The 18,307-nt window shown below is 43.3% G+C and overlaps 1 protein-coding gene across 1 annotated transcript in view; it reads left to right on the top strand.

Annotated features, from left to right (window-relative positions):
- LOC118776255 (anthrax toxin receptor 1-like) overlaps positions 1-11,267 on the top strand; it is a 44,566-nt gene extending 33,299 nt beyond the window's left edge. Inside the window, exons 18-19 of the mRNA XM_036526438.1 lie at positions 2,986-3,066; positions 10,854-11,267. Coding sequence (XP_036382331.1) covers positions 2,986-3,066; positions 10,854-11,267 — 495 coding nt within the window. The remainder of the gene's footprint in view (positions 1-2,985; positions 3,067-10,853) is intronic.
- Positions 11,268-18,307: the final 7,040 nt, after the last annotated feature.

Below are 18,307 nucleotides of genomic sequence, written 5' to 3'. Positions count from 1 at the left end.
ACAACAGCCTTTTCACAGCTGTCCATTATAAACATCTGGGGAAAAATGAGCCTCATAGAAAGTCCAAGCATAACCTAACTGGTCAATTCTCTGACAAAGCCCCGACACAATGTGTCAGAGTATTTTCTGTCATTTCTAATTGTGATTATTAGGCAGGTTGAAGATGACCACAATCATCACAATCATTACACAACATTTAGCAGATAGTCTTATGCAGAGAGATGTATATAGGTTACAATTTAGACATGTTATCCATTTATACAGCTGTATATTTACTGAAGCAATCCTGGACTAATTACCTTCCCCAAGGGTACAGCAGCACCCCAGCGGGGAATTGAACCAGCAACCTTTCGGTTACAAACACTGCTCCTTGCCAGTATGCTACACTGCTGCCACCCCACAATCAGAGCATTTCAGACTATCCCAGTGAGGAAACCTTTGGGTAGAATGGACCAGGCCCTTGCTATAGCCCTCTTTTCCATCATCTTTTAGATGTGCACCGACTCAACGACAGTGCTGTTGCTGCAAACGAGGCACATGCTGAAATTTATTCAGACACTGTTAAAAAACATATAATTCCCATACTGTGCTCCCTGACTCTCATTCTTTTTGTGCTCTTTTCCCTCTGATGGCTGAAGTGTGTGTGTGTGTTGGGGCGAGCGGACACTGCAATGAGGTCTGCGGTGCTGTTGTGGTTAGCACGGCAGGCGGGGCAGCGGCTGCAAGTCACCACATATGTGGCCTTGACACAGAGAGAACAGGATCCAGCCAAACTCATGCATATCTGTGGATGTGCCACATAAGTACAGTGTGACACAAAATGGCGAAACTGTAGACTTACCAGCCACCATTTGCTACTGTAATTGTTATGGAGTATGCTGCGCTGAACATTGTGATCGGAAACACAGTGAGGGGGGCAAATTAATTTGTCTTCAGCTAAAACAGGCTTCAGTGCTAAAACGTCCTCTTGAGGCCCACTTTCATTTATGACAAACAGAAAAACAGAGGAAAAACAATTTGTCACAAAGATTGATAACTGGTGCTGTGGCTTGGACCACTGAAGGAGAAAAAAAGACATCAATTAGCAAAACTGTTGTGTTTGTTTAATTGCTGCAATAATTTGACAGTTAGCCGCCCTAGTTGTGCACCTCTGAAAGGTTTCAAGATGCATCGCCTCAGCATAAAGAATGCACCACAGAGTATCTGGCACCGCTATCTCTCTAAGCTGTTTGCATAACTGCAAAAGCAACAGCTGTATTTTACAACACCATTACATGTGAATACACATTTTGTAAATATAAGACAGGGTGCTGCATGGGGCATGAAGAAATAGGTTGTTTGGACCCAATATAAAAGCACCAAATGACCACACACAGTCATCAGCCAATTCCTGAGCACTAACTCTGGATTCTATCCCTCTGGTTCAGCTCATTGTACCGGCTACACAGAAACAAATTGATATCAGCAATCAGAGTGAGTTTTGCCTACAGGATCTGCATAGGGACACTTTTTTGGCAGCCGTACAGGGATGAAACTTATACACAAGTCTGAGCATTCCCGAGTCATGTCATGTGACAGTGTGCTCAATGTACACCCAGAGTAATAACCGCACATGGGCCATTAATTAAGGGACACATTTCATTTTGTTATTACCCTAACATAACAGAGGTGGGGAGGAAGCAGAGCTGCCGCATTGATTTACAGCCCACCTAATTGACGTCTGTTGGCGCCAATGAGAAGGAATCGTAATCGCACTGCACGAGAGGAGGGGTTGACGCCCAGACCTCTGGCCCGGAGCTCAGCAATGATCGCTAGGTGTAACGTTCGCAGCGTGTCCCTGAGCGATGAGCACCGCCACAGACTGTGGCGGGGGCCAGGAGCGAGTTAATGCATTGTTTCATGCATACACAGTCAGCTGGGGATTGTTAATAGAAACCAGACATGAACTGGACTGACCTCTGAGAGGCTGGAGCTTGCAGAGCTAGCGGTTTTCAGAGGAAAAACAGACTCTTTTCTCTCTGTCTTTTTTGTCCGACCCTCCAAGCTCCACCCCCCCTCCCCCTTTTCACCCCCACCCCTCCTCCTTTCCACCCCCACCCCTCCTTTAGACCCCCCCCCTCCCACACCCCTCCTTTAGACCCCCCCACCCCTCCACAATTGCCCGGAGCCTGTGGAATTCTCAATGAACAAACAACCTTTTTCAAGTTCAGACCTCGAAGAAGAGAAGGAAATAAAATAGGTCAATTTTTTTAACAGCAAATTGCAAATAACGCAAGGCACATCCCAAGTCTTGGAGCACAGTTCCAAATACTGCATTCCCACCCATCCACTAAGTCAGAAAGAAGAGGTCAGCATCCACTGGGATCGTGCAAATCTTTATCAAATCTGCTTTCAGGGCTGCTTGGCTGGAATGTAAACCAGATGATCTAAACATAATTGGAAAACAAAGCAATGCGGGATGTATGTATGAAGAAGCAATCATTCACATTAACTGAGGCGCTAATCTGGTTTTCTTTGCAGAGCAGTTATTTCACTATTGCTGTGATCATGAATAAACTAACCAGACATGGTGTAATACTAGGCATTTATGGAATTTCTGCAGAAGCGTTTGTGGGTCATAATCTTTGCTGGACAGAAAAAAAACCCTGGGGGTTGTAGAATGGGATTTCTTTCATTACACAATTAGATTAAGCATCCCATGAGTCCAGATCTCAAATAGACATGCCATCTCCCTCCATAGATCTGATCATTACACATATGCTAAGTCATGCAGACGTCTGTCTCAATCACAAGCAAGGAAACTAGAGGCAAGTCTAACAAAGAAAGATCCATACATCCTAACATACATGTAGAATGCATGGATCTTTACAGTGGTGAAACTAGGAGCAGGTCCAGCAAATGAAGATCCATACGTTCTGACTGCTGCTTGTGAACAGAAATGTCCCGCTGACACTGATGGTTCCCCTGTGCCTACTTCCTACGCAGGGCAAGTTGGACGCTTTGTGGGTGCTGCTGAGGAAAGGCTATGACCGCGTGTCTGTTATGAGACCACAGCCAGGAGACAAGGTAAGAGTGGCATGCGGCACTCAGACATCCAACTTAACTGCAGCTTTCATTAGTTCTACGATCATAAACATGTGTGTCAACACAAATGGAACCAATTGTTTCTGATTTAGAAGAGATGCAACCATACACCCCCCACCCCCACCCCTTCAAACCTCGTTCTGTCCACAGCATTCCCAGACAGTGGGGCTCAACCCTGCATGGTTGGGTGTCTGTTGGTCAGTCAGAAAGAAGGGCATGCTTCAAAATAATGACAGGGACTAGCCAGCCTCATCTGCGTCCCAGACCGCATGAGATGAACACAACGGCGGGCTCTGAGGAAATTAACCTGAATGCCTCCTTCTCTGGCGGTCAGGACGCATTCTAATGCAAGAATTTCCTCCGGCTTCTGCCCTGGCCGCTACCCTGGCAAACCCGTACCAGAGACAACTTCTGTTTGCTGAGCTTTCTCCGCACATAATACATAAGGCCTTTATGTAACATCAGGTTTATACATACAGATACAGCCGTTTAACTGTTATCTTTTCCTCAACATGGCCACAAGGAGTCACAGGAGGAAAGCTGTTAAATCCTGAGAAATATTCATAAAATTAGCACCCCCAAAGATTTAAAGTCATTTGATGATGTCAGTGTTCTCTCATATTTATAGAAGTAATTTCAGGTATCAGTCTAGTTGTAGGATACTGTATGGAGCAATCAGATAACAACAAAAAATACTGTAGGCAAGGGATCCTCTGACATTTCAACTGACAATTACAGTACAGCACCAAAGGAGGTAATCCACTAAAGAGATCCAAATACCATGAATACCACAGGGATCTGACCCATTATAAAACCAGGTCTAACCTGAGGGCGGCACCATGTCACATTCCAATGGGTGTGCACATCTGAGGACAAGGTTCAGGCCAAGTTCTAGGATCTTGTCTTGATAGGTCATGTCTGCTTCAAATTGAATGCAGGCTGTTTGTTAAAATACTGTACATCATGCTTTCATCATGACTTTTAAAGCCCTTCATGATATTAGACAGCCAAGATGCTTTGGTTTGCAGTGCTGTTGCTGTCTGACATGCAAACTCTGTTCTAAAAACCTGTGCTGTAGTTGTACAGTATAGACTGTGCTGTTTGTCAACAATTATGTTGTGTACAATATCTGTAGAAATTCATGCCCATATGCAATCATGACTCTGTTGTGTAGAGCCCTCTTGGGTGATTATTTTTACAATTGTTCTGGGTGAGCTTATAAGAAGACAAATTAAACTATGTGCAACAGTTAAATATGTAATATCTGTAATGTTGTAGTAAAGTTCTACATGTACTACATCAGCAGCTAGCATTGGATGTGACTGTGCAGTCACAATCACATCCATGCTGTTGTATGACCTCAAAGGATGAGAAAAACTCTGAAGATATGTTAATTAAAACATTCAAAACAATAACTCGGGGTGAGTCTGGTTATAATGCTACTCTTCACAATACTGAGGTTAATCACATTGTTATAACTTTTACCAACTTCTAAGAAACTGATGTAGGCAAGCAAGCATCCATCTTGACATTTTAACCTGTATCAACTATTGGAAATAAAATGAACTTATAGTATAATTACTCTCTTCCCTCCTTCTCATAATGGCAGTGCCTGGAGCCATTGTTTTGTGCAAACTGGGAGATTCAGCCTAATTTTGTGTTTGGAGGATGGCTGGAGCCATTTAAGTCTCAAGTTTTGTGGCATCAGATAATGTGTCTGAAAGGGCACAGATGTTTACCATAAAGTGTGTGCAGAAAAAGAGGCTTCTGGGAAGGCATGCAGTGAGCTGGCATCCAGACTGTAATGGCTGCTCACATTGCACCTAACACAAGGAATGAGCTCAAGTCTGCTCAAGTCATTAAGAGTGGTCAATTATTCCCCCTCTCTCGTCCCAAAAAAAGACTAAAAATGGGTTACTGTCTGACATCCACTGATCAGAGATTGTTATTGGGGGGGGTTGGGTTGGGGGGGGTCCTTGTTGACAGCTGTGGGCAGATGGGGGAGGTGGGGGGGGGTTAGGGGCTGTAGGGGAGCAGCCCTCCGTCCCCCGTCCCGGTCCCCCAATTCCACATATTCTCATACACAGGAAGTTCAATTTGAGCTACATGTGCAGTTTAAACAAGTTGGCTATTTTCTGCTGGGCTGTGACCAAAAGCCAAGTCAGCACGTTTGTGGGAAGCTCTCTGATTGCATTTGCTTCACAAAGAAAACTTACTGTCACAATAAGAAGGTCCGTCTGCAGCCCATAAATGGACACAGAGCATCAGAGGAGTAATGCTAACATGTGTAGAAGGTGGCATTGTCAGCAGTTTTGCAGCAGTTGATTTGTTTGACTATGCTGGGTGTCTGCTGATGAAAAGGTGCCATTCCAGGAAGCAAGAGGGAATGGTCGTGGGAGGGTGGGAGCAGAGTGGTACGGGTAGGGCACATCAAAAAACCTGCCTCCCAGACTTTATTGAGTCTAATGAGGTCTGCCTGGTCCTATGCTGCCCCAGGTAATGCTGTTTTATCTGGTGGCATGCGGAACCTTTTTTAATGTGGGCTGGATGTGGCAAATACATGACTGAGACATGGGGGAGAGGAAATTAAACACAGGACGAAAATCATAAGAAAAGTTAAAAATGGCAAGGAGGTAAGGAAATCTAAAAGTATACAGGGAAAGGAGAAGTAGAAAGACAAGACAGGGGGAGAAACTGGTTGGTGAGGAATTAAAGGGCCAGTAAATTGATAGGGAGACAGCATTTGAGTTAAAGGACCATGTGATCTAATGTGTTTAAGGCCTGGTCTGATCTGTATTCAGGGATTCATTGTGATGACATCATCCCCTTGAAAAGGGGGCAGAAACACTCTTTGTCTCTCACACAAGCAGTCTCAGACAGCAAATGAGCTCTATAACATTGTCTTGCTGGCACAACCAGCTGTGATTAGATTACCATAGCTGTAGATTATCATATGTCTCTTTATGAAAAGTAACCGGTGTTGGCTTAATTCACCAGGGGTGGATCAACCATACTCCTTTCCAAGAGTCGGCTGAATGACCCTTGCTATCACCAGTTAGTTGCCTTTCAGGATCATATATCTTAATATGAAGTGTAACTATTTGTTTTGTAACAGCACAGCACTTAAAATGAATCACACAATGTCTCGTTTTAAGATAAGTATTGCAGTTAGTGTTTCCTCCTTGACCCTGTGGAGGGTGGGGTTGAAATCTTAAAAAAAAAAATTCTGCTGTTTGTACACTTGTATATCTGCCACTTCAGAATAAGCTGCAACCCAGTGAACTTTTCAGCAACAGGACATGCTTATTTCCTTAGTTAGTCTTAGCTCAGGATTACTGCAGTAAGCTCGACAATCAGACACCGAGGCCTGTCCTGCCAATAGATTTAGCCTTGTGATCCTTGCTGCCCCCACTCTGAAAATCCATCCTGTGATACATCATTAATAAAGACTTTGCTTTCCCGTCTGCATGACCCCATCTCCTGTCCACACTCTCACAAGCATGACTTCATGTCCACGCAAGTGGATCCAAAACCATGGCAGTGTGACAGAGCCTAATCCACAAAGCTATGCTTTCCAACTGTGATCCCGTTCTTTGGTGCATTTGTGCTGATCTCAATATCGCAAGGCTCTGTATGACTAACTCTAATGCCTAAAACCCCCGTCTCAGTAAAGCTGTCCATTTGCACACAGGAAGGTAGTTGGAGCACTCTGTAATTTTCTTTAGCATTTACAGTTAACAAGCTTCTTCTGTTTCCAATCTACATGGTGAGTTTAAGGCACTGCATGGATTTTACAACTTCCTCAGTATCGGAGGAGGGGGCTGGGGGGCAAAGCTGGAGTAGAACCAACTCAGCAACCCCCTGCCCGTGTTCCCTGAATTGTGGGACCATTACCACATTGACTTGATGATCACTTCCCATCAGGGTCTTCTGCTACATTCCATAATTGTGTGATAATGGCAGCCTACTTTACAGGAACAGGGAAGTGCTTTGTCCACAATGACATTAAAACATTTAGTGAGCATGGGCCTTGCTCAATAAATGGTAGTATTCAAAAACAAATACGCATATCGTCTGGCACGGACCTCCACTACCCGTTCTTCTGACGTTTCTTCCTGCACTGTTGTGACACTTCCAGAGAAACTGAACTGTTTGAAAGTTACCGTATGAGTGATTAAGTTCCTTCGGTTCCAGTAAAAAACAGTGAGCGATACAAACTGGTGTAAACTGATGTGTAATCTCCCAGCAACATTAGTCATCCCAAACACAACACATTCTGATCGAGCTTCAATTATCAAAAATGTGTCAAATAAACAATACATGGATGATTTAGCCCTCTTGGCTGAGCCTCAACGCTCATCCTTATCGAGGTATTAATGTTTGCGTTTTTCACAATGTTCATTTTCTTTGTGCTGTCTTTGAACAAATTGAATAAGGTACATATGGACTAGGGTATAAATAAGGTGCCATGAGAATAAGACACAAGGTATCATATAGTGTGTGAATGAACTTGCATTAAGTGGCTCCTGACAATAACTAACAGCCTAGTTCAAACAGACAACAGAGATGAGTTGCATGCTCACTGCATGTGCAAACATGGTAAATATTATCACCCAGCATAAACAAACCCAATATTGACTGGACGTATTGGCCTGATCATGTGTGGCCTGATTACATTTGTGCTGTCTGCTACCACCAGATTAGTCTCATCTTGAGACAAGGAATGAGAATATTTCCTGGGCCTCAGCTCAAGGTGGCCCTGGTCCAGATTAAACCCAGTTTAATAACATTTTTTAGATATGACCAGAGAGATTGTAGACTTTCCCATGCGAATTTGAAAGAACTAAAGCTTTGGGTACACTTTAACCCCCTGCTGAGATTCTGGTTAATGTTACGGAAGGGAGTTCACTGATGGTGGAAAACCTGCACAGAGAGACAAAAAAAAAACAAGATTGCACCACAGCCCTGACCTGCCTTGAGTTGTGACACACTAAATTATCCCTTATTTCCTCAATTTTCTGGCTAACGTATTGTAACTTTGGGCTTTGCGGCTCACTTCATTCCAGCCCGCTAGCACCGAGCACACAGAACTTACTGTTACGATACACTCTTGTAGGCTTTACCACCTGTGGACAATACTGGAACCTGCCCACGGCCCCACATGCAGCAAACTTGCATCATCTCCAGTCTTTTTTGTGCCTCGCTTCATCTCAGCACAGCCAGACACTGCAACAACAGTTAGACAGGCTCTCTTGGCCGGCTCAATGCCAGCACAGGGACCTCATTGCTGTGAGTTATTATACTGGGAATGCAAATATGTCTGCGGCAACAATGGGCCCCAAGTGGGTCATGTTGCCTGAGCGCTTGGACCAGAGGGACCAATTAGAAAGAGTGACAACATGTGCCTTAGACAGCACGCTCAGGGATTTTGCAGCAACCCTTGTGGTACCGTGGTGTAAAATCTAAAGTACCGTTCCTTGCTAGCTTCTCCTGTGGAGACCTTTTAGCGACAGTGTATGAGGAAGAGACAAAGGGTAGATTTGGTGTGACTGAGTAAGTGTCCTTCTATTTGGACCATGAATGACCAAGGCTTTCTTGCTCCTAATGAACAATACCACTGATGGTCCATAGCCATCCTCTGTGCTTTTAATCTTTGAGTCAAATCTGGACCAATCTCCCAAAGCATGGGCACAACAGGGAAACAACAGGTAGCCAGCTAGCAGAGTGAGCGAAACAAGCAAATGATGCATCTAACCCCAGCAGCTTATGCAGAATCCTGCTGCTGAATTGGTCCACAATGCCCTCAAATTCTTCCATGTCTCACCTTTCCTGATCTCCCTTCAGTGGCTAGTGGTGACAGCTCACATCCGATTCAAAAGACTGGTGTTAGCCTAACGAGTAGTGGGGAAAATGGCTCCCTCCTACGTTCAGTGGACCCTACAGTCCGGCCAGACCACTGCGCTCAACTTCTTCAGGGCTCTTGGCTGTCCCTCCTTCTCATAACACTGCATCCCAGTCACGCACACTGTCTGTCTTGGCCCCTATGTGGTGGAACAAACTTCCTGTTTCAGTCATAAAAGCTGAAACACTGGCCGTCTTTCACTGCAGACTGAAGATCCACATCTTATTCCTCCTACCCAAGTGTATTATTTCGTTCCTCTTAGTATGTATGTGTGTGGAAGTGTGTTTCAGAGATCTATGTAAATGGCGAATGTCGAAGTTAACTTTAATGCATGTGGTATGTGTTGCCATTATATTTAGAATGGTACAGTCCTTAAGTCGTACACATGTACTTGACAACTAGCCACATTGTTGAGATCTCAGAATTATTTTTGGCACTGATGCTCGTTCATAGTCCTGTGGTTAATAGTGTCCGGTTTGTGAAAATGTTTCATTCTACTTTATTAGAGGCACTGTCTAAATCACTCTCGATAACGGCATCTGCTAAATGACAATAATGTAATGTAATGTGATGTATATGCATTAAACCAGAGCCATGTTCATGGGAAATGTTGGTGATAACCCGCACTTCCTCTTTAAGAGCCAATTTTCATAGAAACATCTGGTGCATCAATCTGTGTAATAAGTTCCCCTGAGCAGCAGGAGAACTCAGGTATTTAAGCATCTGGCTAATTTTTCACATGCCCATTGTGGCAGCCCAATAAAGTAGAAGTACATCTCTCTCTGGTCCCTTGTGTACAAACTCCAATGGGGAGTGCATGGGGATAGAGTGACCTGCCCCAGGGGATTACCTTCTCCATAATGCAAGGCTCCTGCTGTTGCAGGCACAGGGCCCGGACAGGCAGGATTGTAGAATGTTGACGTGACTATCCCTCTAAGCACAGCACAGCTCCTGTGGCCAAAACTGCTGGCCTTGCCTTACCTCTGATCTGCTCACAATATACAAGATGCAAACACTGCAGTCTGAGCCTCCAATGTGATGCAGTGCACAAGCACACTTGGCTTGCAAACCTCTTCTGGAGTTGCATTTAGCCTGGCACAAGAGCAGGTCCTTTTTGCAGTGTGGAAAAATTAAACATGGGGATTCCACCACAGTATGAATTCAAGCACATAATGGACATCTTAACGTGCAAGTACTAACTGGAGTTATTGGTGGGATACTTAACCAGTGTAAATTTCAAAGACTGTACACCTGCCTACTGTCCATTATTATCGTTACCTTTCTTCTTGCTACTATTGTTTTATTTAATGTTGACTTATTTTTTAATCTTTTTTACTGGTGCTTTTGGTTTTGCTTTCAGAAAAAAAAGTTCCTTGGTTCAGGGAATAGTTTCTATTTTCACCAAAGTGGTATTTTTTGTTTTTTTTTTCATTTACCTCTGTAATACTTATCTTGACTGCAAACTGCTCTACAATAAGTAAATTAAATTGGTTGAATAAAGGGTCATGGTTGTATGTATTGCATGTTAATAGCAGTCTGTGCTCTTCTTAAAAAAAAACAATCCTCTATGATTGTGCTTAGAGTGGTGACAGATATCCAAGGCTGGGGTGGAAGCTCACTAGCAGTCTGTCTCTTTCTTCCCCTTCCAGTCCTTTCTCTGTCTGCACACAGCTGTATCTCCACTCAAAACAGTCCATATCAGACAGGAATGTGTGACTCATGAATGAAAGATAACATCAAGTCTGAGCATACAAAAATTCAGTCACTGTTGTTTGCAAACTGGCTTTTGCTTTGTGTGTTTGGTGGGAATTTGTGGACAAAATAACAGATGGGTAAATCACTCCTTTCCTTCTCTCTGTCGTTGCAGGGCCGCTGCATCAACTTCACCCGGGCGAAATCCAACACACCCCCCCGCTATCCTCTCTACAACCACCACTCCACCCCAATCTACAGCCCTTCCAGAGGCTGCAGCCCTCCCCCTCCACAAGGCATGTTGCCCCCTACCCCTCGCAGCCCTCCCGCCTCCCCAACCCACTCTTCCACTTCCACGCTGCCACCTCTGCCTCCAACACCCCCTCCTCTGTCCATGACCCCTCCCCCTTATACTCCTCCTCCAACCCGTGAACTGCCCCCGACTTCCCTTTATCTCCCTCCACCCCCAGCTCCACCCTCTCCACCTCCACCTGCGTCTCCAACTGGTTCCTTGCCCCCTCCTCCCTTGGCACCACCCCCCTGCCGAGCCCCTCCCCCTGCCCGCCCCCCGCCACGCCCCTCTCTGTAGAGCTACGTTGTTCACTGAAGCGGGAGGGACGCAGCTTCCAGGGACTGTCCAGTGGAAAGGAGGCTAAACAGAAACAAATTGAATGTCCCCCGTCACCCAAAGCCCTGACTATTACCCCTCACTCCCTGTCCAACCACTCCAGCTTGGCTTTCCACATGGCTTTCTTCTTTCACACCAACAACCAGCTGAGAAGGTTACTACTTCTCTGTAAGAAAAAAAGAGAAAAAAATAACAGTCAACAGTTTATTGGCTGTTCCGTGTTTCATCTGGGAGGGAATCAACCACTGGCCAAAGAGCATGGACGAAGCATGTAATGATGATGTGCGTTTGGCTGCTTGGACGTATCCTAGCATTCTCTCCGCATAAACATAAGTGACAGATGTAGGCGTACTCAAAAAAACCCCATCAGCTTTATTTTTGCTATGGCCATTTGGATCTCCACATGTCCAACTCAGCTCCATGCACAGCCAGAGCAAAAAAGGATTTCATCACAAGATCAGCACAATTTTCTTCATCTCTGTGTTCCTCAACTGCAATGTATGATGGTATCATTTTATTTTTGTTTCTGATGCAGTACCGAAATGCATAATTTTAAATCTGCAAGGGCATTATGAATCGGTTTGAAGGGTCCTGAAAGGAAGAAATTATGGAGGGTGCGCATACGATGGTATCTGCTTGGGTGTCTGTCGTGGGAAGATGTGCTCCTGTTTGTTGATTTGTTTCCATAGTGACCGCCAGATGAGATCCCTTTCTCAGGGAGGAGTGATCCAGATTACCTTGCCAGGGTTCTAAAACTAAGAGGGTAGAACAGAATGCAATACAGACGAGCAATGTTGTGGACTTGAAAATGAACGTTTCCTGCAATACGTGGGTGCTCATTGCAGGGTTCCAAATGACCTGGGAGTCATTTATGTCAAAGGTCAGATTGCCCCTTGTCCTTACAAAGAGCTGTAAGACCTGCTGGTGGCCTCAGTAGGAGCACATGTTGTAGGGCACGGATTACCAGGTGAACTTTCGGGAAACACAGGTGATCACTCCTTTGCACTGCACAGTACCTGCCAAAGAGAGGATTGCTCAGTGTGGCCTATATCCTGGTTGTCAATATCAGCAAACTTCACATAAGACCGTTTGCCACAAAATAAGAGGAAGTTTGGGCCAGGCATGCCAGGGAAAAGGCAAAAACGGCAAAACACATTTTAGGGGAAGTGTGCTGTTTAAGGATGCTGCAGAAGTCAGACAAAATGAGATTTTTTTTTTTTTTCATCCTTGTCTTGTTTGTATGTGTGGTTGTGCTTGTTCTTAGCATTTAGTGAGTCATTTTATACATATGTACAAATATAAAAATATAAATATATATAAAACTTTTTACATTCTTTCATTGTCCATTTAGCACCAGATAGCTATTTGATTATCTCAAGTGAAGTAGGGGCCGCAGGAAGTAAACTGAATTATCCTTGTGTTGTAGAATCCTAAGTGTATACCACCAAAGGAATGATTCAACAGTCTTGGGGTGGTGGGCTCAAATGTATGTGTTTTGTATTATTTTGTTTTGTTGTCTTGCTGTTATCTTTGTTTTTAATGATGATTTTGTACATATTTTTACATCACAGCATCCTGAAATGTTATTTTACCTGTCCTCTGATTTCAGCTGTCACCGTCCTCCTTGTCCTCACTGCATAAATTATTGTAAAGCCAGGCACATCTCATAGGCTTGTATCGCTGCACCCTATGTGCTTGTCTAGATCACATGCCTTGCTGCCTCTGCTGAGGGCTTGTACATAAATCAGTGTGGCCAAAATCTAAACCTTCACCAAATGGACAGGACCTGGTACTTGAAGACAGGGGGATTTTGATTGGAGGATGGCTCAAAATCTACACAAAATCCAGGCCTTCCATTGGTATGTCTTTCCTTTTGCCTTGACTTTTATTTGTTGCAAGATTGATGGTACAACTGTATGGGACTGGTGACAAAAACATGGTTTACACAGTCCTTAGCCCACCGAGAAAGAAGGGTCGTGGACTTTTTACTGGTTTGCAGGGTACTCAGACCACAGAGAGACCCAGGCTGTCAGGCCAAGCTTTGAACTTCTGTCTCATTTGCAAAGCTTCAGATCATCTTAGATGGGAATGAATTTAAGAAATAAGATGCTGTTCTGTAAAAAATGACCAAATTCACAAGAGGTGTGAATTCAGAGTAAAGGTAATCATTTCACTTGATTTAGATGACATGAGTTAAGGCATATTAGCCATTGAGAAAGCAAGGCAAACAGCTGGGGGGGGGGGGGGGGGGGCTTATCTGTAATACCTTCACAACGCTCCGAATCAGAAAAGGACCAATACACAGCATTGGCTATGTAACTCTGAAGCACCATGCAGGATGCTGACAGTACTGTACTGTAACACATGTAGCAGACACTCCATTTGGAAATATGGGCCATGGTAAACTAAACACTGTGGCATGCACCTTGAATATTATGCACTTGCATTTCAACTGAACAGCACAAAATAGATCACATCCAAGAGATTGTAATGATGCCAGATTTACCAAGTGGAATGATTCTTTGTCAGACTCATAAAGTTGTGGCTGTGTCTACCCCAGACTTCCCCATTTGCACAGTATAAGTTATGCCATGCTGCCGACAACAAATTCAAATTCCTGAAATTCCTGAGGTACTCCTGTAGATTTTGAAAGCTAGTCTGTTTAGTATTCTGTCAGATGTCTACAATAATAAATACATTAGATATTCAAATGTTTAGAAGGTTGGACATTTGAACATTTCAATTAGATAGGGTTAAGAGAGGCTCACACTTGCCATTTGAAAATGAATATATTGGAAAGGACATAATGATAGCATACTGATCAGTGGGGAAAATGCCCATGTCAGATTTACTGGTAGCAAAATGCACCATTTCTGACTGTATGAGCCAAGAGAAGAGGCAGGGTCATTATGGATCACTGTAAACTGACAGGAATGCAGGGATATTAACCGTCTGTATAATGATAAAATGATAAAATAATGGTGATGGCAGTACTTGACCACACTATAAATCAAGGGGACCATACCTAAACCTCCACGTCACTCAGTGAGAACCTCATCCAGTCATAATCGTCCCAAACCACTTGGTGCTAGTCTTTGTCAAAAGGGTTTTATTGACTACAAAACAACACAGCTGTCTGAGGAAATCACACACACACACACACTCCTGACTGTGTCACTGTGTGCACACCTTTTGATCTCGCCTGGACAATAGCTTCCATATCTCCCTCCTGCTGTGACAGACAGGTTTTATCCCTCCAGATGAGTAGTAATTCAGACCAGACCCTCCACCTATTCTCAACAGGGAGATAGTAGACACACTCATGGAAAGTTGGCTTTTTACAAGGAGTTCATGGAGTACACTGTGGTGTGGCTATGTCTGGTTTTGCATAAAAAGCCTAGATTTTGTTTTTAATTTAATTCAGTTAGGTGCAAGAGACTTGTTTTACTGTCCACAAAAAAGAATTAGCTTGGAACCAGGCAGCAGACAGTAGTTTGGGTGCATGCCATGTTGATCTCAGATAACAAGATTGATTGTGTAAATTAAAAACAGGAAGAAAATGAATGAGCTCATGTGTGATGGTTCCCGTACTTCTCCACACCCAGATCTTGTCCCTCAGTGACCATCTCTATTGAAATGATTATCTCTCTTCGTAGCTGTCTCCTGTCTTGACAGGAGCCCGAGGGGACTCATCTGTACCTGTTCCACGTGAGCACTGTAAATGGAGATAGTGTAGCCAAGGCCAAGAGCTGTGTAAGCCAAGATGAACCTATTCCTCTGCTATATCCTAATATTTATAGTCGTACCCCTCACTTTGTATGTAACCATCGCTTCTTATATGAGACTGTAAAAGTAAACCCTGAAATGTGTTTTATCCATCTGGTGTCTGTCTTTATCTCTGTGGAATCTAGATGGGGGTGCAGAATACCCTCCTGTGATATGCATAGCCTTTCAGCACAGATTTATGGCACAGAATTTCAAGCTGGCAGAAGCTGGTTGCCAAGCTATTGCAATCTGATTTATTTAAACCATTATGCTGGATGTATAAAAAGAACATTCACATGTGTTACACATGCATATTGTCGCTTTGAGAGATAAAGCCTTAGGAATTGCTTTCAATCCAAAAGATCTCACTAAATTTCAAAAGTCTGTTTTATTAAGAAAACTAAAAATGAAGCTGAAGTATTACACTACTACCACAACAGTTTTCATGTTACTGTGGCTGATTATTGTATATCCTCATTCACAGGAAAAAATGAGAAAGGCAACAGTATCAGGAAACTAACTTTTATATGGGTCATTGTGGGATTCTGAGGTGTTTAAGCTTTGTTCTTAAAATTTTGACTTCTCTATACATTGCTTTTTGTATGCACAGTAAAAAATGAAAACTTTTGAACCACTACTTACCATATTACCAAGAAGGCCATAATCAACCTTTTCATTCTCATACAAACTCTTTCATTTCTTAGCTGTAGATCATGCTAGTTATTGTCATGCAGAGAATTTATCTGGTGACCACAGGGTGGATCACTGTTAAGTATGCTTGGCAGGATTACAAAATTATCATAAGTTGTTATTTATTTAGAAGTGGTGGATCTACTGAAAAGACAAGCTAGGACAAGTGTACAGAATACACAAAGCAAACTGGGAAATAGGAATACTTATAAGCACACATATCGAATTGCTGCCTTTAACAGGGTGAAAATAGGAGAAGGTTTTAGTACAACAGCTGAAGCCTGCAAAGAGGAATCAATCAGAGGAATTGCTTCTTGCATTTCACAAAGGCTCTCCTAATCCTCAAAGCCCCACTGCAGTTGCACAAAAATACTTTGCACTCAGGAAATTACATGTAGGAAATTTACTGTTATCACATTTCCTTGAGAAAAGGACTTATTTTTAAATGCTTCTGTGTATGGGGTCTCAAGTACATTTATTATGGTTATAACTTATCTGATCAAAGTAGTCAAAAGGATAACATGAGTCTAGGAGAGAAAAAAACTAATTTTTGAACACATAAATATGTTGATGAGTTTACAGTGTGTTAATACAGAATAGATTCCTACATACATGGCTCATGCCCAGCTCATTCTCAGGCTTCAAAACATATTGTCCAAACAAAACATGATTGTCATTTAAAAAAAAAAAAAAAAAAAAAAAAAGAGATTGTAAGGGAAAACTGAGTTCATGAATGCAGATGATCAGGTCGGAAAATCTTGAAAATGGACAAAAAACAGACTTGGAAATAAACTGTCAGAATGCTGCAGTTATGAAAAAATAAGTTTGGATCCCAAACTAATGTCACAAAATGGCTCAATTAGATTGCTAGAGAGCACAGGAGATTGAATGCATACAGCATACTGTACTCTTTCCTTAACAGAAAGAGGAAAAGGGAGAGGAAAATAACTTTGAAGGAAACATTCGGCTATGCTAATGACCTCCAGATGGGCATACATTGAATTATGTCACACACAGAAGTGGAGTGAGGTATCATGGAAAATATTAAAACTCATCCAATTCTCAGGAAATGTGGACAGGCTGCGGGGAAGACGTGCCAGGATTAATTCTACATGACATAATGGCAGAGTCTGTGGGTGTGGGAGGAGGGACAGAGAGGATATGGACTATGGCTAGGAGGATGGCTCAGTTGTGCTCTGTTGCAGGAATTCACCTTGGTCACATACTAGTGACAGTGCAAATACACATGGGTCCAACTGTCTGATAGTTCTAGAGAATCCATCTTTCCCAGAATGCTTTGCATTGTGTTTGATCCAGCCTCAGCAGAGAGGCAGCCATTGCTGTGACCGGCCTTTGGCTGTTGGTGTTTCTGGTGGGTATGTTACCCTAGGGGACAGGGTAGGGGTCAGTATTATTCCCTTGAAGCTTGGCATTTCCTGCATCAAAGTGATGTGTCAATGCGGCAATGTGTGACCCCAGCTGCACAGCCTGGTGACCCAGCATTTTCACTCCGTCCACTGCAGCCAAACACACAAAATGCAAGAAATATGCAGGCAGTAGTTTGTGTGTTTTATTTTAACCCCCCGTGGGGCCATTATGGCAGAGATGCCTGCTTTACTTCAGAGTCTGAACTCTCAAGGCAAGCCCACAGATAGCCAGGTCCCATCAATCACTCTTCCAGCCCAACGGCTGTTTCTGCTGGTGGCTCCTCTGGGTAATGTCCCCAACAACACAGACCCAGCAGCATAGAAACAAAGCTGTACAGGATGAATACAAAGCCAACATTTCCACATTCTGACTCAAAGACCTCTGGAACCATTAATTCAGCCTTAAAAGGAAAAAAAAAGAAAAATGTTTTCCAGGTAGAAACGAATATGCTTCATTTTGCATTATTGTTTTTGTTATTAGACGTAGGCCTTCTAGGAAATCTCAACCTCTTGGTAATACTATTCAAAACATGGATTTGGTGAATAAGAGGAACCATATGAAACAGATCTGTCATTAGGGGCTGCCAGATGAATTCACAGATTTCACGCCAAAGTGACGTCAGAGATCTCAGGCCATCTCAGACCATGTTATTGCATGAGAAACGCAGCATAGAACAAAGGGCCTTTAGAGTGTCAAAGCTCATTGGATGTCATTCCTACATTTTTCTTAACTCTTACAAAAACAGGGACAGTATCTAGACCAGTGCGAGAGGTGCGTCGGTGAGTTTTGTGATAAAGCGTTTAAAGCAGTGGCCGAGGGTGACGGAGTGATCTGGCAGGAAGGTTCTGGACATTGCAGTGTGGCCAGGGACTAAGAGCTGGGGTGATGGAGACCAGTCCCTGACCCACTTTTCGCTTTAGCCAATAAGTTACACACCAACAGTTATGAAACCTTCCCTTTTCTGCCAAGTGGCTAATAACGAGCGCAAGAAGAAACATGGATTCACTGTTAACAAAAACTATGTCAGAGAGATAAGTTATTTAAATAACCCCCCCGAAACACAAGCAATGTCAAAACTAGAACGTTTAGCCCTAATTACAACTTTGGTTACTGTTTGG

This window comes from Megalops cyprinoides, chromosome 4 (genome assembly GCF_013368585.1).
Source record: "Megalops cyprinoides isolate fMegCyp1 chromosome 4, fMegCyp1.pri, whole genome shotgun sequence".
Taxonomy (NCBI): Eukaryota; Metazoa; Chordata; class Actinopteri; order Elopiformes; family Megalopidae; genus Megalops; species Megalops cyprinoides.
Note: the sequence above shows the minus strand (reverse complement) of the source record. Positions and strands in the feature narration are given on the sequence as shown.